At 40.4% G+C, this 20,203-nt stretch overlaps 1 protein-coding gene across 5 annotated transcripts in view; it reads left to right on the top strand.

Annotated features, from left to right (window-relative positions):
• Positions 1 to 20,203, top strand: part of CDC14A (cell division cycle 14A) — a 128,696-nt gene that overhangs the window by 70,200 nt on the left and 38,293 nt on the right. For all 5 annotated transcript variants that reach the window (XM_036235145.1, XM_016133538.2, XM_036235146.1 and 2 more), the window contains 3 exons: positions 6,333 to 6,420; positions 12,144 to 12,374; positions 19,291 to 19,429. In XM_036235145.1, coding sequence (XP_036091038.1) covers positions 6,333 to 6,420; positions 12,144 to 12,374; positions 19,291 to 19,429 — 458 coding nt within the window. The remainder of the gene's footprint in view (positions 1 to 6,332; positions 6,421 to 12,143; positions 12,375 to 19,290; positions 19,430 to 20,203) is intronic.

The raw sequence follows: 20,203 nt of genomic DNA, 5'->3' as shown, positions 1-20,203 counted from the left end.
ATAAGTCACCCAGTATACTCATAGTGGCCAGTCATCAAATGAAAGAACTAATGAATAAATGAGTGAGTGAATACTAAAAATAGGAGTATAGCACATTTCAAGATATTTTATATAATCTGTTAAAAGTACTTTCCGATGGAAAGTGACCAAGACATATTAAGAATCTATTCTGATTTTGCAGTAATACTCTAGGGGGAAATTTTAAAGTTAAATTTATTGGAATGATGTTGGTTAATAAAATTATGTAGGTTTCAAGTGTACAATTCAGTAATACATCATCTGTGTATTGCATTGTGTGTTCACCACCCAAAGCCAAATCTCCTTCCATCACCATAAATTTGACCCCGTTTACCCTTATAAATCTCCCCTCCCCCTTTCCCTCTGGTAACCGCTGTACCGTTGTCTGTGTCAATGAATTTTTGTTTGTTTGTCTGTTGCTTTCAGTTTTATATCCCACATATGAGTGTAATCATATGGTTCTCAACCTTTACCATCTGACCGACTTCACTTAGCATGGTGTTCTTTAGATCCATCTGTGGTGCCTCAAATGTCAATATGACATTTTTTCTTATAGCTGAGTGATATTCCTTGTATGTAAGTATCGTATCTTCTTTATCTAATCATATATTGAAGGACATTCTGGTTGTTTCCATGACTTGGCCACTGTGCATAATGCTACAGTGAATATAGGTGTACATTTATCTTTATGAATAAGTGTTTTTTAATTTTTCAGGTAGATACCCAATACGAGGGATTGCTAGGTCATATGGTAATTCTATTCTTAATTTTTCGAGGAACCTCTATACTGTTTTTCATAGTGGCTGTATCAGTTTACATTCCCACTTAGCAGCATTTGAGGGACAACCTCTTGAAATGATTTTTCTTTTTATTGCCAGCCAGTCTCTGCTGCAAGAGAGAAGTTATTTATTTTATTTTATTTTATTCTATTTTTTCCTAAACCAGTTATTTGCAATGGAGATTGCTAGATATTGTAGTCTTTTACTAGGGCTTTCATGTAATGCCAGTTTAGTTTAATATATGAATAGAAATCATCTCTGGATTGACTATGACATCTGTCATTGCAGTTCGTAAGTAAATAGTCTAACTGACCAGGTGGTACAGACTCCAGAGGTGGCCCTTTTGCATATACATTGAGAACTAATAAGGTTTGTTCGGTCTCTTGACTCTTCGTGTGTCACCTCAGGTCAACACAAGAGTCCTTGTTATTGAAAACCTAAGGTTACGATGTTTCAAGGCTTTGCTTTGGATTAGAATTTGTACAGCAAACTGGAATGTAATCTAGGTGCTGCTTGGTCTGCCCTCTTTACTTGTTCATGGATTCGGAACTGGAAAAATGTGATTTTTTGCCACTGTAATTGTGAATTCCTACCATAGGACTGGGGTCAAGTAAATTCCAGAATGCAGGTATGTGGGCTTGTCCTTATCAGTTGGAGGAACTATGGAGGTGTGTCTCCCACTATGGTTTGATTACTCAGAGAACTATGAGAAGCATTTCACTGAAGCTGTCCTATAGTGTTGATTATACCACTCAAAAGTCTCAAGGTTAAGGAAACAAAATTCCTTCCCAGACACGGGGACAGCTGGAACCCAGACTTCCCACAACTGTAATCCACCACGCCCATTGCTGGCTAAAAGGTCATGTTGGTTAAACCTATATAATGTTTTGAGGTCTAAGCAATTTCCAAAGTTTTTTCCCCCCTCCTTTAAATTATTGTTTAATCGCTGTTCCTTATTTTGCCTCCACAATTCTTAAGAGGGCAGTCCTGACTCTTTTTACTCAATCAACTTATTGTCTAGCGTTCATCGTTGTGACTCTACTGTAACTATTCTTGCTAATTCAAGAATTAGCAAAACCAAATGTCTGTGCTTGGTCTTTTTCCTGCTTGATGACTCCGTGGACACCCTCTAATTCTAGAAACTCACTTTCTCCCTGTAACTTCTAAGGTTCTGTCCTTTGCCTTTTTCCTCCTTCCATCTCTGGCCATCTTTGTCAGTCTCCTTTGCAAGTTCTTGGTCTTCTGTGCCCACTTGAAATGCTGCTGCTGTGATTTCTGGTTAAGTACACTCTCCATGAGTTGGGGGGCACCTGTCTTGAAGTTTCGACAACCATGTATGTACTCATGGCCTCACATCTTCGTGTCTTGAGCACTGGATCGGCACCTGTAAACATGCCCTGGGTTCTTGCTCCCTGGGGGTGCGCCAGCAGAGGCGTTCACTGGTCTGGGCTGTTAGAAATGCTTCCCCCCAACCAGTGTCTCCTCCACCTCCGCCCCAGCTGTTGCTGTCAGAGGGGAAGCAATCATCCACTCCTCTTCCCTTCCACCACACCGTCTCTCTCCCTCCACCACACCGTCTCTCTCCAAAGCAAACCTAAATTAATAATCTAGAGCTTATTATCTAAAGCCAAATGGCATGGCAACTTAATTTAAACCAAATAACTCAAATATTTACTGTGCTTTCAGCTCATAAAGTGCCAGTCATTACAGCATGTTTGCATTTATGTGGCACACCTATACGATCAACACTTTTATTGTTTTAGAAGTTAGGAAACTATAAAGAAGGCACTTTTTAATCAATAAAAAAAGGCTTTGTAGTTCTGTCTTTGATTTTTTTTTTTTTTTCAGGAGAAGCAATCCTTGGTTGACCTCACGGATTGCAAAGCCCTAGTCATTTTACAACCCCTTATTTTTTATTTTTTATTTTTTTATTTTTTGATGTCTACAGCAGCTGGTCTTCTTAGGTGGTCTCCCATCCAAGTACTAACCAGGCCTGACCCTGCTTAGCTTGTCTTTGATTTTTAAAATAGCCTTTGTGCCACCACTAACCCTCATATGTACTTCTATTATGACACTTGCAAAGTTTAACGCAACATTTTATTTGATGGGTGTCTTAGTTTGGGCTTCTATAACAAAAATGCTGTAGATTGTGTGGCTTAAACAACAAACATTTGCTTCTCACAGTTCTGGAGGCTGGAAACTCCAGGATCAGGGTGCTGGCAGATTAGGCATCTGGCTCATAGATGGCCATGTTGTCCTGTGTCCTCACGTGGTAGAAGGGATGAGGGAGCTCCCTGGGGTCTCTTTTATAAGGTACTAGTCCCATGACCTAATCACCTCCCAAAGGCCCCACTTCTAAATGCCATCACACTGGGGATTAGGTTTCAACTTAGGAATTTTGGGGACACAGCATTCAGCCTCTAGCAATAGGTAAAGTGGTGATGATAATAGCACCTTTAAGGTTGCTGTAAGGATGAAATGAGGTGTGTGTAATAGCGTAGTGCTTAGCACAGCATCAGTGATAAATATCTCTATATATCTACATATCTATATATTTATATATCTATATATATGTGTTTGCTGTTATTGTTACTGTTATTTGTCACTCCCATTTGCCTTCCGACTCTTATTTAAGAGAACACAAGGGATGCTTTTTATTATTTCATGTGTGACACTAAGTTATAGTCCTTGATATATAATAAAGGCTCAGCAAATGTTTGAATGAAAGTTGAATTGTACTTAAAAACTGTTTATCCATGCTGTCTGAGAAAGCACCTCATTTCATAAAGGAATCAGTCCCGTAATTGCCAACCTCAGGCTCTCTCTTTTCGATCTTACTGTCTGTTAACAATTATATAAAGGCCAAATGTTTTTCAGTCTTTGGGCTGAAAAATATATTTGTGACTATTACAACAGTGACATGCTTTACTGGCACAGATGTGTTTTTTAGAAGTTGAAAAAATTCAAGTTTTCAAGTGCAGAGATATTTTAAAATGCACCAGGAGAGTTAGCTATTCCAGAGAAATCTGGTGAAGCTTTTGTAGACTGAGAATTTTGTAGTAAAGTGAATAATAACACTTAAATATATCAGTTTTAGAAATTTAGATTTCTTTCTTGGACTTTTCTTAATTATGCAGAACATCTGCAGTTTTTCTGCGTAGTACTCGGGAGGTGGTAGGCTTGAGATTGGAAGACGTCATTCTCTGGCCTCATTCTTGCTTAGATGTTTGTTTGCAAAATGTGGTAGGGTTAGAAAGTACCTTAAGTTTCTGTCTGATCTAGATTTCTTTGAAGTGTGTGTGTTCATGTTTAATTTAAAAAAGCCAATTTGTGTTACCTTAAATATTCTATTATTGATAAATATTGTGAAATTCACTGTGAAAGAAGGTACAGATATTAATTTTGGAAGCTTACCAAAGTAAGCTTATTTTGTATCAGCCAGTTAAAAGCTGTAACTTTCTTATTAATTTTTTTCTCAAATTTGGATGTAAGACCTAAACCTCTTTGTTTACTCCATCAACCTATCCAAGCTACTGACTATAGCCCAATATTATCTAATGTTTATCTTTGTGGGTAGGCAGATTTGCAAACATATTCTTTTAGTCCTGTGAGTGAATGTATCTTAGTGAGTCCATTGCCTCTGTCCATGTGATTGATTGTAAAAGGCTACTGTTTAACCAAATGGCTGTCTGTAATCCCAACAAACAGATGTAGCACAATGTATTTAGGCTTGCTTAGTGGTCTGGGATACAGAAATAGTGAATGTAGAAACTTGTTTTCCACTGTTCATAAAGAATTGGTTTTAGCTTTTTGATGATTAGAGCATACTTCTATTTTTGAATTTTTAAATGATGTTTTAAGCTTAATGATTACTCAAGAGAGGTGTTTATCACAAAGGGTTGAAATTAGATTCTTTATTAAAATTAATATAAATAGACAGCTATACTTGAGATTTAATTTGGTATGTATACTCATAACACTCATAGTACTGCTAAGATTTTATTTAGGGCATCATGGAGACATGTTTATTGTAATTAGATTAATGCAATCTGCATTTATAAGGCATCATGTAACATTTCATTTATAACTTTTCTTAATTGGAAAGAAACATCTGCATTTGAAACAGCTAAGTAGTACAGCTAAGTTTGGATTTTCATGGAAATGATAATGGGTAGTATAAGTAATTAAAGTAGAAGCTCCAGATTTCCTTGATGTCAGTTATTCCAATTTACTTAACAAATACTTATGAGCTCTTAAAGCAGAGTGCAGACTCTTGGGTTTGACTGGGATTCTTACCATTGAGGTCTGCGCCATCTAGTGGAAGAGCTTTTCGTACAGATAGCCTTCGTCCAGGAAAGAGAATGCTTCCTTCTCTGCCTGGGAGGTAGAGCCCTGAGGGTGAGGACTTGGGGACTCTGGGCCAAGCCTGGCGATGGGGTTGGGGTTGGGCCGGGGTTGGGCTAAGGATGCTCACATGAAGAGGCAATATATATCTTGTAACACATTGCACGAATGTGTCCCAATTATCTGCAAAATCTCAGATGCCTTCAGCCCTGCCCCAGGGCTCTAAAGGCACATGGACAAGGGAAGGAATTGGAGGAGATGCTGGAGCAGTGGGAGGATGCTTGGGCCCTTCCCTGGTCCTCAAGCCTTTTCTGTGGATCCCTTACAGTGTGTAGACCAGAGGCTGACAACTGGTAATCAAAGCCAGCTTCTAGGTGGGTTTTATTTGGTTTCACAGTATTTAAAGACATAATTTAAAATGGCAAATTTCAAACGTAGAGAGAAGTCACATGAAAATCCAATGGGAAGATCAGCCACATTCAGTCAGCTCTCCTCAAGGTGACTAGCCAGAGCTGAGGTGTACCTGCCTTTACTTACGTCTCTTGCCTGACCCAGGGCGCTGTCTGGATGTGCAGCCCCTGAGGGAGACCTTAGCTGACTCTACATTGTGGTATACCTGGAGGGTGTGATGGGCTTCTGTTCCTCACTCCTGCCTCCTCCTGCTTCCCAGTCTAAAAATCAGCACTGACAACAGATATCAACCTATAAAACGGGGGGGGGGGGGAGTGGAGGGGGGCAATGGAAATGTGTTCGTCATGACCCTGATATTTATAGATTTTTTTTTCATTGTTTAAATGTTTACCATGTCCATGGAAAACGCTTACATTTTCCATTTTCTCTTATTTCCCTTTATTTATTGCTGGGACAAGCAATGTTTGTTTTCATTTCATTTCACTACAGTGTGGCCAGAAGACAAAGTTATTTTAAGCAAAGTACCTCCACTGTAAATAAAGTTTTCTAAACTTTTCAAAGAGTCTAGATAAAAAATTTTCTAAAGTGGATCGAATTCATAAATATTATTTTGAGAATCAATGCATGTTTTTATTTTAAAGTATGTTACTTTGTTTTCATGTATGTCCAGTTAGTTTAGTATTCATAGAGTGGATAGCAGTTTTATTTGTAAGGGTTTCTTAAATTGTATAAGAATTATAAAATATTTTTTTTCTTTTTTTTTTCACAAAATTCTGCCAGCGAGTTGAAAATGGTGACTTCAACTGGATTGTTCCAGGAAAATTTTTAGCATTTAGTGGACCACATCCAAAAAGCAAAATTGAAAATGGTAGGTTTTTCTTTACTTTGCAATCCAAAAATTTATTTCAGTTCATCTTTAATTTCTTAATTTATTCAGATGATCCTTTTCATAATATTCTCCAAAGAATATTTATTAAATAAAAAATTGAATAGTAGTAATTAGTGTGTTAAATATTATACTTTAGTAGGCGGAGTGGTAATTACTGTTTTAAAACCAACAAATACTTAGGTTGCTGTGAATAGGATGCTCACTTTACCTGACCTAGTGATCAAAGAAGAATCCCAGAAACAAACTGCTCAAACCAATAAGCAGACTGCTGAATTCTGTCAGTGATTCTCAGGTTTAATTGGTAGTGGAGTACTATACCTCAAGGTATTCTTTGGGGGAACTCCATGTTGAAGAATGATGATGATGATGATGATGATGATCCTTTATTGAGTACTTACTGTATGCTAGTTATTAGCTAATCATAGCGTTATCTCATTTAATGCACACCCGACTCTGTGAGGTGTAGGTACTATTATCTCCATTTTATGCAGAAGAAAATTGAGGCTTATCAGTAGGGAATTTGCCCCCGGTCACAAAGTAGTAGTCAGAACTGGTACTCCACCCCAGAGCTGGGCTCCTAAACATGGCCACTACACTGATCTGTTAAGTTCTGTCATGACAACTAGGAATGACTTGGTACTGACAGTAATTAAATTATTTGCAGTACGTGTCTAGCTAGAGGCATACATATTCAGGAAGATAAAAGAAAAACTAAACCCTCTTAAATGAAACATGATCAGCTATGTTTTTTCTCATTGACATTTATTTTCTACTTATTTAGTTTTTCATCTAATATTCCCCAGAAGACAAGTAATGATGGTCACCGAAGGTTTAAGAATAATTTAGGGGAGAAGTACATTAAATTTTTAAAAATCACCCAAGAACATAATAGCTCCCTTTTTTTGCTATCTGGTCATAGACCTGGAATACCAATCCTTGGAGAGATTTATTCTAGATTTATTCTTCCATCATTATCACCACAAGTATTTATTCTGAAATCTAGTTTCATTGTATATTGTTATCCGTGCATTTAGATTTGATTTTTATTTTGCGTTTTCACACATGTGCTTATCATTTCATACCTATGATGTATCTACCAGGGAGGGAACCCTGCTTGAGTCATGTTCCCTCTGGGGATGGGTGATCTCTGACAGTTACACTAACAAACAGAAGCCTCTACTGAAGCCAGAATTAGATCTTTGCATTCAGGAATTTGCTAATGAATCTTTTTTGCTGCAGACATTGATTGATTAACTGCTGTCCTATGGAGTTGTTAGGAATAACACATTGAGTACCTGATGAAACTGTATTCTGACAGTTGGTCTTTCAGACAGGATTGATTAAATCCACCTTTGACCTTCCATGCAAAATGATCTGACTCAAACCCAGAAAATCTTAGCAGGTGTGTGGTATCAGTGTGGCTTTACTGTTGGGTGTTCGTTTGGCGAAGTTGAAAGAATTTTGCCATTTAGGATTCATGTGTTTTATGAAATTTTCTTAAAGAGAAGATTAGGTGTAATTTAAAAAATTATTTTAAATATTTTTATAGAGGTAGTATATATATATATTTTAAAAATGCAGATGAACTAACAAAAAGAGGATAAGTATGACTTATAATTTTACCCAAGTTTTCTAGGTGTTACTAGTTAGTGGTGCAATTATTTGGGGATTTTAATTTTCTTTCCTTCTGCTTCTCTTTATTTTTTACTTGCACACGTTTTTTTCCCTCTCAATGAATACACATATGCACACACATTTATAAAAATATTCCTTTTTTTTTTTTTTTTTTTACAAGCCGGAATCACCAATTACTGTCTTGTAGCAGCTTTTTTCACGTAACATATCACATATCACAGAGTTCTTTCATGGCAGTAAATGTGGATCTTCATTATAATTTTCCATGACTGCATTGTTCAATGATTGTGCCATATCCTATTAATCAATCAATTATTTTTTGACGAGATCTAACTTTTAAAAACTGTTGGAGTTGGCATATATGTTCATACATCTTTTGCAGCTCTGGTTTCTTCTCTGAAATCTTAGAAGTAGAATTGTTAGATAAAAGGATGTGAATATTTTATGTGAGAATTTTTGTCAAAAATCTTTAAACATTCTTTTTGGTCCCATACTGCAATATATATAGGGAAATAATTATAGCCATCATTGCTTACATGCCAGAAGTGGTGCTAAGCCTTCTGTGTACACATCATCTAATAATCAAAGCCAACCTCTGAGTAGGTGGTACTTCTGTCACAGAAGAGAAGAGGGGTGCTTACAGGAGTTATCTGACTTGCCCAGGTTCACATAGCTGGAATGTAACAGCATGTGGATTCAAACACAGGTCTCTTTGATTCTAAATTCTGTGTTCTTTAAATTTTTATTACAGAGAAAGTACCTGCCCACTAAAGAAATGTAAACAATATAGATAAAAAGTTACTTGTAATGATATATTCTAGAGGTAGCCACTGTTAAAGTATTGCTCTATATATGCATTTTTGTCCCCCTATGCGTATGTGCCCTCTCATCTTGAGAAAAAAAGGTCTGAAAGTGCAGCTTATCTAGTATTTGTTGGCTTTTATGATGTCTAGAACAATTTCATTAAGGCTGTCATTGGTAAAATACTGCTATTTTACTGGAATTCCCATTTCAAGATCTGATATTCACTAGAAGCTTTATCATGTTTTCTGTAAAGGGCTTTAACTTTGTAAATCCTTTTGAACTTAAAGTAATTTTGCAATGGAGTTAATAAAATTGATCCAATTATAGCAAAATATTGGCACACTTTTTTTTTTTTTTTAAATTTAGAAACACTGTTTCCCGAGGAGGTTGAAAGTTATTTTAGGGGTTTGTTAGTAGAAAAGGTAGACTTCTAAGGAGTTAACACTCAAATAGCTGTTGCTAGGATGTAGCAAAAAGAGGTGCTAAACTCTTGGGATCTAGGCAGAATGCAGTGAGTCTTAAGTGTGAGTCATGTCAATAGAGAGCCACCAGGAGTATTTGTCAGCCACCTTGGTTCCCATTGTTTTGACGGTGGAGAAGAGAAGAGCCCTACTTTTTTTTGGTTAAACAGGTTTGAATTGATAAATGAATAATACAGCAGTAGAATGAAACAAAAATTGGATTTAAAAATTTCCAAAAAAGCCCCCAGACTCTCAGGTAGCAAAGCCCTTCTCAACTCTATTTTAGAAAGAACGGAAAGAAGAAAAGAATGAAGGAAGGAAGGAAGGAAGGAAGGAAGGAAGGAAGGAAGGAAGGAAGGAAGGAAGGAAGAAAGGAAAGAAGGAAAAAAGAAAGGGAGTTGAGAGAGAGAGAGGAGAGAAAAGAGAGAGAGAGAGAGATTGAGAGAGAGAGAGAGAGAAAGGAGCACAAAGATAACTTGAGACAGGGAATCCCAACAATTCGAAGTGTCAGCCTTCTATCTAATGAGAGAAGCCAGGTGAGGCGCCTGGACTAGTTGAAGCTGGTTCTACCTTTTACAGGCTTTGTAAACGTGGGTGAGCTTCTCTGGGCATCATTTTCCTCATATATCAGATGGAGGGAATAGGAAGCACATTTCAGGCATCTAGTGAGGATTAGAGCTATTGTATGAAGTGCCTTGCCCAGTGTCAGGCACACATGAGGTGTTTATTAGATATTCTTTACATTTTCATCATGAATGAACCTAATATTGTATTGCTTCCTACCTTTGCTTATCCATTTTTCAGTTTTTACTTTTATTGATGATTACATAATCTAGCCATTTGACTCTACTGTTTTTCAGTTTTCTAACTTTAAATGAGGAGTTGGGAAGAGATGAATTTTTAAATCTCTTGGCTCTGAAATTCTTTTTCTGGGTTTGGTCAGCTCCAGGGTTCTGCCTGTGTTTTGCTGATGCCAGGACACCATCTAGTGGCCAGATGGAGTAAGGGCCGACGAGTGCTCCACCAGCCCCACGCACCCTGCTGATACCAGTGCCCCGTCAAAAGCATCCCAATGCATCAATAACACCCCCGTCAAAAGCATCCCAATGCATCAATAACACCCACAAAAAATTTAGAGGTCATAGGATATTGTCATTGTTTGTTAGTTATAACTCGTTTGAAATACTTTTGGGGATTTTAAAGAAACTTGCTTGCCAACTGTAGGAAGTGCCGCTCTTCATGTTCATATAATGTCCCTTTTTTGGAGACCCAAAAATTAGAATCAAGTTGCATCTTACCTGAAATCAGCGCCAGCACAGGCCCTGGAATAGACTTCCAGGGTTCAAATGCTGCCTCTGTCTCTTACCAGCTGTGTTCATGGGCCGGTTCGGTTTCCAGGCATGGCATTAGTAATCGGGGTAATTGCAAGGTTTAATGAGAAAATCCACATGAAGCACTTAGTGTAGTGCCTAGTACATAGTAGGTGCTCTCTAAGTGTTAGGTGTGATTATTATCATTATTGTTATTATTTCGATGTCCTATTGCCATATTTGGATAATTGTCCAGTGTTATTTTCTGAAAAGATATGCATAGTTTCCCTTAATAGTTGTTTTAAGTACATTAACTGTAATGCCACTTGGAACTTTGTGTATGAAAAGAGTGGTTCGTACAGCTTGGCTAGAGGAGGGGAAGGGACAGACACCAAACCAGCCATTAGCACACTGGGTACAGGTGCCATCAAGGAGGCGCCAGTGTGCTAGGAGCCCAGGCAGCGCTCTCTGCCTGCCACTCCGGGGGAGGCCTCCGTGAGCCCTCTCTGTCCCATGTTCACATGGTGGAAAGCTCTCGTTTCCTTCTGTCAACCACAGTACCCCTTAGGCTGGGAAATAATTTGGGCAAATAAGCCAGTTAGGAACACAGAGTTGATTTTCTCAAGTTGAAAATGTTTTCTCTAAAGATGTGTATATAAGTCACTGTTTCTGCATAGAAGACTAAATATGCTCAGTATTCCCTGCTTGCTTGAAAGTGAAAATCGTGTAACTGGGCTTGGGTGGACAGGCGTGCCTTCCAGTTCCGCCTCGTCCATTGCGTGACCTTGGCCCAGGGTACCAGTCCGGACTCTTGGTTGGAGGCAGTGGAACTAACTCTGGCAAATGAAGCCCAAAAGGCATTTATTTGCATTATGTTGGCAAGCTCCCAGCCTCCCAAGGAAGGCTGGAGAACGAAGCTTAGAAAATGAACAGGATCCAAGGGGGTAAACGAATCAGCTGGGTCCTGGCAGGAACGAACCAAACTACGACAAACAAGGCATTTCATGCGAGGCATTTGTTGCAGAGAAGTGAAAAGCCAAAAGGCAACACTGAAGAAACCAGAATACTGCGGAGGAAACTGCTACTGCCTTTAAGGCTCGAGGGGGCGGAAGGGGAAAGAGGGGTTCGCGGAGCCCCGGGGTGTGGAGTGGGGGCTCCGAAGGGCAGGCCCAGAGCTGGGGTTTCCATGTGGGGGCGAGCAGTGGACGCCGTGGCTCTGGGCCTCGGGCCCGTGGGTGCTGGGAGTGCCCACGAAGCAGGGGGGCGGGCGCCCCTGGGGTCCGAACCGTACACGTGGAGGTTTCGAGCCTGTCAACTATTTCCAGTACCTGCGGTTTTCCCACGCGCAGTGTTTCGCAGCGCCGCAGGCTGCTGCTTCTGGGGCCGTGGCAACCTCCGCTCTCCGGGCTCGCTCCCTGCCCCGAAGCTCCGTCCCCGGGCCCCGCCCGTGGCACGACCGGGCCTTTTGCTTACAGCTCCTCCTTGCCTTTAGGTTATCCTCTTCACGCCCCCGAAGCCTACTTCCCTTATTTCAAAAAGCATAATGTGACGGCCATCGTGAGGCTGAACAAGAAGATCTACGAGGCGAAGCGCTTCACGGACGCCGGCTTCGAGCACTACGACCTCTTCTTCATCGACGGCAGCACCCCCAGCGACACCATCGTGCGGCGGTTCCTGAACATCTGCGAGAACACGGAGGGCGCCATCGCCGTTCACTGCAAAGGTGCGAGCTGCGCTCCGGGGTTCCGGGGCCGGAGCCCGGGCCAGCCTGGCTTCCGCACAAACCAGCTGGTGTCTCAGGGGGAAAAAACGGGGCTTTGTTGTTGTTGTTTCAGAAAAGCGGAACATAAACCTATTTAAACAAGCCCTTCCTGGCGGCCTTCTGGACGAGGCGGTTTTTCTGGACTTACCAAGTTCAGGCTTGCTGCTGCCACGAGGCACCTCCACTAGGGGACATGACAGCAGCGGTGCCTGTGGGCTGTCAGGAACACCTTTATTTATTATTATTATTTTTTGACTTTATTCGTGATTCACAAATCGGGCAGCATCCCGTCTGGCACTTAGAAGGGAACCCCCAGGAGCTGTGCCAAACGGAGGCTTTCATAGGCAGAAGAGGGAAAAGAGTGGGTTGTTTCAGGCAAGGTCACCTCCTTCAAGAGACAAACCTGTAGAGAATTTTTATAACAATTTATTTGAGCCAAGCAGACGATGTGCCTGGAAGCCAGATCTCAACAGACGGAGAAAAATGCTTCCAGGAATATCTTAAAATAAGTACGCTTGTCAGAGGCAAAGGTTATCAGTTCCCCTGTCTCTTTTCCTACCAGAATTGCCCATGTCCTTTTTATCCTCCTCCATCTCCGTGGTATTTAATGCTCTTATGTTCTGATCCAGCTATCTGCATCCCCATTTCACCCTCTGCTCCTCCCTCCCCCTACTAGTCTTACATCATGGAACAGAGCGTCTCCCCTGTGAGTTGCTGGGTCATGGCAGCCTACTGGGCTCACCCCTGCTGGGCTCACCCGCTAGCTCACTTGCCTCTCAATGAACTGCAGGACTTGGTTATGTAAACGAATCTCTGGGTCCTTTGGGGTGGAGGTCATTCAGATGGTAAGAGGCATTAGGTTGCCATAATTAGCAAATAAAAATACAGGATGCTCAGTTAAATTTGGACTTCAGATAGACAATGAGTACTTTTTAGTATAAGTACCTCTCAAACATAAATGGCATGGAACATACATTCTGTGTTTTATCTGGCAACCTTGTGTCAGCTCCTCAGAAAACAGGAAAGAACATTTGCTCTAAACCTACTTATTAGACTGAAGAGGCTCAAATTCCATTGTAGATTTTCCAAGAATTTTACTGAGGTCTTTGAGTTCAGTGAGAAGACAAATCACTTTGGCCACCTTGAGATGGAGCCTCTAGTTCTCCTTTGCAGCTTTTCATAATGCCGCTGGGTGGTGCTGTTCTCATGGTTTTGAGTCACAACTCATGTGGAGTTTTGTCTAGTAGGTGTTGGAGATTGTACTGTTCTTTTAAGGTGCCTGGTGCTGCTGTAACTGACTTATTCAGACAAGCACAGCTTTGGTTCTGACAGTAATTAAAATACCATTTTGTAGGTCTTTGTTTCTATGTTTAAGATTTGAGTAGGTGGAGGTACTTTGCTGAACATGTGAGAGCGATGGGAAGCAGCATTTTGCCAGAGACCCAGAGGGATGGAAATGAGCTGCACGTGGCCCAGATTTAGACGCGGGCTCCTTATGTCAGGCTCATCCGCACTGACACAGTACATCCCCTCCCTTCCCTGTTTCTTAGCAGGATGAGGCCCTGACTGGCAGGACCTCCTGTCTCTGCCGGTGGCCGGGGTGGGGGTGGGGGGATGGGGGGGGAAGAGGGGGATCTGTTAGGAGGTCTCTTATCTTCACTCATTGCAGACAGCTGCTATCAGTTCTAATCAGGTCTCAGCGGAAGTGGTGGTGAGCTGGCTTACCCCAGGTGTGGTCCGTTTGCACACTAACTTTGGCTTTCTGTCTCACTTAATTAAAGGTTGTCCAAGCCCAAGGAAAAGCCTGCATTTCACATATTTCAAATATCAGTGGAATTTGAGTGAGATCTAATGGCAATATGGCAGCTCCCGTGTTTAGTAGGAGATATTCATATGCACTCTTTCAAATTTTCTTTTCGTGTCATGAAAATCAGTATCTTTCCTGGGACTCATTTGGCCTTATTTCTGAGGCAGTTTTATGATTTCCAGGTCATAGTTTATCTGTGTGTCATGTCTTGGATTGAGAAATTCGAGAGAGAGGAAATGCAAAGCTTTCATTAAAACTCAGCATCTCTCTTGATAGCCTTCCTCACTTAACAAACATTGTGAAAATATGACATTCTGGTGTTAAACATTGTCATTACAGGTATTCTCCGTATTATATCCTTAACCTGTGAATGTTGACGTTTTAAGAATTACATATATTTATTTTATATTGCAGAGGTTTTTAGATCTTTATTTAAAATCAGAGCCTTTTTTAAATTTGTTTAGTATTAAAAATAATTTCTTGCAGTTTTGGTCTAGTTAGTGCATTCCAGTCTCGATGTGGCTTCTTCTTTATATCCTTAGTGATAGGAGTTCCGTTCAGCTCATCTTCAGGTGGTTCTCAAGGGCGAATGTTCTATAATTTAGTTGTAGTTTTGATGTGGTCATGGGAGGAGGCGAGCACTGCGTTTCCATCTTATTGAAAGTCCTGAAATCAGAACCTTTTTAGCATTGAGGTCAGTTCTTATATAGAAAGGTCACATTTACATGTGGCGTCATCTTTTTAAGAGTGCTATTTCGTTTGCTTCCACTTGTGCACACACTTAGGATTCTTTTGTAAGGATTATACCTTCAGTTTAATTACAGATATATTGCTTTTAATAGCATACTTATCTGCTATAGGCCTGTTAATTATTTTGACATCTGCCCTAATTAAGTCAGCTTAATTTTCCGGGAATTCAAGCAGCACTGAACATTTTAAATGAACTACAAAAAGGAGGGAGAGAGAATCTTATTCTATGTCAAACGAACTTTGATGGCTGCTGGAAAGAGCATGCCATTCTCAACAACATTCAACATACAGTACGATGTGGAGAGACAAACTAGAAACTAGTTTGCTGGGAATGCGTCAAATATTATGTGAATTCTTGAAATTTTGTAGCACAAACAATTTAAAAAGTGTATTCTGGTGTGTGTTTATTGATATTCTATAGGGATTTTAGAAAACGCCTGGAACTGTACGGCGATTGGCGTTTAACTTGGTATAAATAGAACACTTTTCAGCTTCTGTCTTGCCGTGCCAGGGAACCCTTTAATTAAGAACGCGTTAACAAATTTGTTAAAACTTGGCGAAACGTTCCTATTTTGTTCACTTGTGGTAAGAGCCCTTAACTATTATTGAGTGTGAAGTAGGTTCTTTTTATAGATCTAAATTATAGACTCTTTCTAAAAGGGGGAAGCAACTTTAGTTTCAGAGAAATTTGAATGTTTTCTGCAGCACCTCTTTTTTTTTTTGGTTGTGAGTGTGTGTTGACGAGGAGCCCGAGGGAACCCAACTGCCCCAACTGCCCCTTGCACGGGGGAGAGGAGTGGTGAGAGGTAGTGTTGTCACCATAAAAGCCACCTTCTCTCCAGACACCGACATGGGGGACACGAAGGAGGACTCTGGACTTTACCTGGGTCCTGCTACCGGCCGTCCAGCTGTGTTTTATCAGCTTGCAGTCCCATCAGATGTCTAGGGAATGAACAACTCTGCAGAAACGGAAAATATCTGCTCAGGGCAGAAGCAGAACACGTGACTCTTAACTCCTATGTTAAAGGAAGAGCCCCAGTGAGGGCCGCAATTAAACGTTACTCTTTTCTAAAGAATGTTGGCATTTGATCTGGGACAAAGGGTACTTCAGATGAAAAGAGGCCACCACTTCTCCACTCACGTCTCATCTAATTAAACAGTGTAGACATAATTTTTAAAAAGGAGAGGTAAATGGGAAGAGATTGCCAGACATCTGTAAACTCAAGTTGTAATTTCGTTTGCATTTTCTATAAATCTTCTCAATCCCAGGTGATACTGCTTCCAAGGAGGCAAAACTGTTTTTTAAAAGGGGTAAGAAACCATTTCTGTATAAGGGCAGATTTACATACAGCACATAAAGAGATATGCAACATGTCCGTGGTGGTGAAATTTCACGGGGGACAAGAAAATAAAAGAAGCTCTTCGAGGAGAAACAATAATGAAGGTTGAAAAATACTGACATAGAGATATAGCTCTTTTCCAGTTTCACATTTATGAAACTAGGTTAGATTTTCAAATTAATAGCACATCAGAGTTCAATTTTTTTTACTTAGTGGAACTTAATGGTGTAATTACACCATTAGATGACATGATGGTCTGTTAGATTTGCTGAAATCCAGTGTATTTTCAGGTACTGGAGAGATAGAGAAGATTCTCTTTGTTATTTGACTAGAAAAAGCTGACAAAAGGACCCCTCCTTTTGAGGCGAAGATTCTTAAACATATCAAAAAATGAAGCCATCAATTTTCCCTTACTTCTTTTTCTAACTAACTATTTCCAAGCATGAAATTGACATTGTAACAGTATTCAGGCCAGAAATACCGGCCGTCTTTTAACTTTCCCTGTGACCCAATCCAAATGTCTTTCCAGTTCAGTCCTTCCCTTGTATTACTGCTGTGCGCCCCGTCTGTGCCTTTCCCCGCCCCCCTTGCCGTCCCGCCCCCGCCTGCCAGCTCCCAGCTCGCCTCTCAGGCTTCCCTCTGTCCTTCCCAGTTCCGCCATGTGCTGCTGCCAGATCGCTCTGCTTTCCTCATGTCACTGTCTTGCCCCTCAAAATGTATCGTAGCTTCATTCTGCCCTTTCCATTAAAGAAAAACAGAGATTTTTCTGTGATAGCAGGTGTATGTTTATTTAGCTACTGATGATATCATGAATTCCATAGTACTTTTTCATTGAGTTGAGCTTTGTTCATCAAAGCACCATCTACATACATCTGAGGAGTTATGACATGTAGGCAGGAGATGTGGCTTGATCAGTGCTCGGAACACTGGACATCTGGATCTGGGGACTCCTGACAATACCTCAGTCCTCCGTGGTGCCTTCGGCCCACAAATCGCTAACCTGCTTGACTCGGGGCAGCTCTTTAATCCGGCCCCTCAACACCCATGCAGCCTTATTTTACTCTCAATACACAACATGTTCTGTGGGTTGGCTAGACTTCCACTCATTCGACATAACTGTTCAGTGACCTTCCTTTTCTTAAGTCTGTTAAGTCTTTGTCATCAATTACACAGTCTTTGAAGACACCAGCAGCTTCTTTCTCTGAGAGCTCAGTTCCAGTTTAAACCTAATATGTTTGCTTACTGTTCCTTTGCTAAAATTCTTGTCTACAACTACTTTGATAACGCGACATTGTCAAGGGTTACATCCTACATTTGCTTGCATCCTTATCCTCTGAGTAGAGCCCTGTCCCGCGTATGTCGTAGGCAATAAATAAACATTTGACTAGCTGAATCTAATGTTTAAAAACAAAGATGGAGCCACTTTATCTTTCTATTTAAAGAAGTGAACATGATAGGAACAGATTTTAAGTAGCAGAAAAATAACTCAGCATAGTGCCTTGCTCATGATGGTACTTAACAAATAAAAAGTGATAGTAGTGCGTTCATTTCAAGAAGCCAGATATGGAAAGATTTAGAAAATGCCTCATCGGCTCAGCACTGTGAACCTGCGAGGGCAGGCATCCCACTTGTCTGCACATTTCTATCCCCGGCTTCTACCATGCACAGTCAGTCTCAGTCAGTGCTCGTAGAATGAATGACTGAATGGATGAGCCAGGAGTGGAAGGAATTCTGGGATGAGAATTAGGACACGTGGGGAATTTTAGTCCCGAGTTCCATATTCTCTTGTTACACAAATGTGAGTCAGTTGGTTAGTTATCTTTGGACTTCAGTTGTTCTGGTGTATGAACAACCACCACTATATTTGAGAACCTGTAGCTCGAGCAAGTTTTTGAATATCTTTGGAAAAGGAGGAAACCAGTGTATGTACATTTTTTAAATTGGCTAAAATGTTAAAGTCCTATCACTTTTATTTCTTTGGAGAGAGGGGAAAAAAGATAACGATTTATAAAAATACTTTGAAGAAATCACAATAACCAATCCTTCTTTGAAAATAATTTCTAATTTTACTTTATCTTAAATAACAGAGATTGGGTTCAACACAAAGAATATATGCTGACCAAAAAAGTTGTTAAAAATGAAGAGCCTCAGGAAATGAAACTTGAGTACCTCTGTATGCTCGGTTCTCTCTCAGTGGACTGTGTGCTCTCACAAGAGCGGGGGCCTTGTCTGTTTTATTCATCACCACAACCCCAGCTCCTAGCATAGTACCTGGCAGGGAGTAGGTGCTCCATCAGTACCTAATGATGGAAATAGTGAAATTCTGATCTCTCAGTGAGTTGAATAGAGGTTAGGGTGACCATCTGATAGAGAAAGTATTGAAACAGTTGTGGGCTAGGTCGTTAATGGAGCTCGATGATGGCTGTGGTGTCTTCTAACTTTGATTCTGATTTCTTATTCCAAAAATGTTAACAAAAACACTTAAATAGGTTAAAAAAAACCATAATAATATAATCAGTTATACTACTGACTCAGGGGTCATACATACAAACTGTCAACTGTAGATTCATCTCAGCCTGGGCTGGGACCAAGGGCAGGAGCGTGGAGACTCGTGACAGGTGATATTTTACCTATTTGTCATGGGACCAGCACAGCTTTAACAAATTCACAATGACAGTCTTTCCCAAAGGGCCTCGGGGATTGAACTTGATAGTTTTTCCAGGCCTTTAGTCTGATTTTTATATTTTCTTATATATGTTTATTTTAATCATATAATCTATTTTAAAAGATTTCTTGAATTAGAATTATCTTTTTAATCCCACATCATGTAAAAAGTATCACATTATTGTCTGGGCTTCAAAGTCTTGCGTTACACTTTGCACCATTGCAGTTTCTGGGCAAGGTGGGATTTCAGTGTGTGTTTGTGTGTGGGCGTATTTACTGTATTTTGTATTTCTTGTTCTGTGTCCTTCTCTTACAGCTGGTCTTGGAAGAACAGGGACGTTGATAGCCTGTTATGTCATGAAACACTACAGGTTTACACATGCTGAAATAATTGCTTGGATCAGGATATGCCGGCCTGGCTCCATTATAGGACCCCAGCAGCACTTCCTGGAAGAGTAAGTGTATTGTCTTCATTATCAAATTACACACATCCTGGCTCCTGATCTTTTCTACCTCTTGTTTCCCTGCTCGTGGACTTTGTCAAGCCCGTGGTTATAAAATGGCTGCCTCATTAGAGAAGTCAGTGCCTCTGATGGAATATTGTTGATTTGACAGCTCATGCATTCTAACTTCATACCTTTTATATCTCTTAGATCAGGGGAGAGTGAGAAGAAAATCACAGAGCGATCTCTGCCTACCTTTTTTCTGTCATTTCTATGTGTGATCTGGCTACAGTGCAATTTTCTTATGTCATCCCACTTGGCACTTTTCATGCTTTTCTTTTGTTTGCATGTCTAAAAGCAGAATGGGAAAAAAAAAAAAAAAAAAAAACAACCACAACTCAGGTCAGTGATTTCGGTGAGGCTGCTGCTCTCCTGACAACTAACTCAACTGCTGGTGTAGCAGCAACTTAGGAGTTACCAAGGAAGAACCGTGAAAGCTGGTTTTAGTTCTGGCCCTGCCACTAGCTGGCTTTATGGCTGTTATTTAGAAGAATACTTATACATTCCTTCCTTCCTTCACATCCTCATTCATTAACTATTTGTCAAACCTCAGTCCACAAGGGAGAGAGAGTTAACCTGTAAGGGCACAACCCTTTCTGGTTTCCCCCTTAAAATTGTAGAAATTGCAAGGTAAGGAGACGTAGCTGAGAATACCACAGGTCAGTTTGACCTAATTTTTCTTAGGGCGTCAGATACCGCAACCCTCCGTTTCATGCCTGCACATCC

This window comes from Rousettus aegyptiacus, unplaced genomic scaffold (genome assembly GCF_014176215.1).
Source record: "Rousettus aegyptiacus isolate mRouAeg1 unplaced genomic scaffold, mRouAeg1.p scaffold_m13_p_17, whole genome shotgun sequence".
In the NCBI taxonomy this organism is placed as follows: domain Eukaryota; kingdom Metazoa; phylum Chordata; class Mammalia; order Chiroptera; family Pteropodidae; genus Rousettus; species Rousettus aegyptiacus.
The sequence above is the reverse complement of the archived record's forward strand: the minus strand, read 5'-3'. Positions and strand labels throughout refer to the sequence as shown.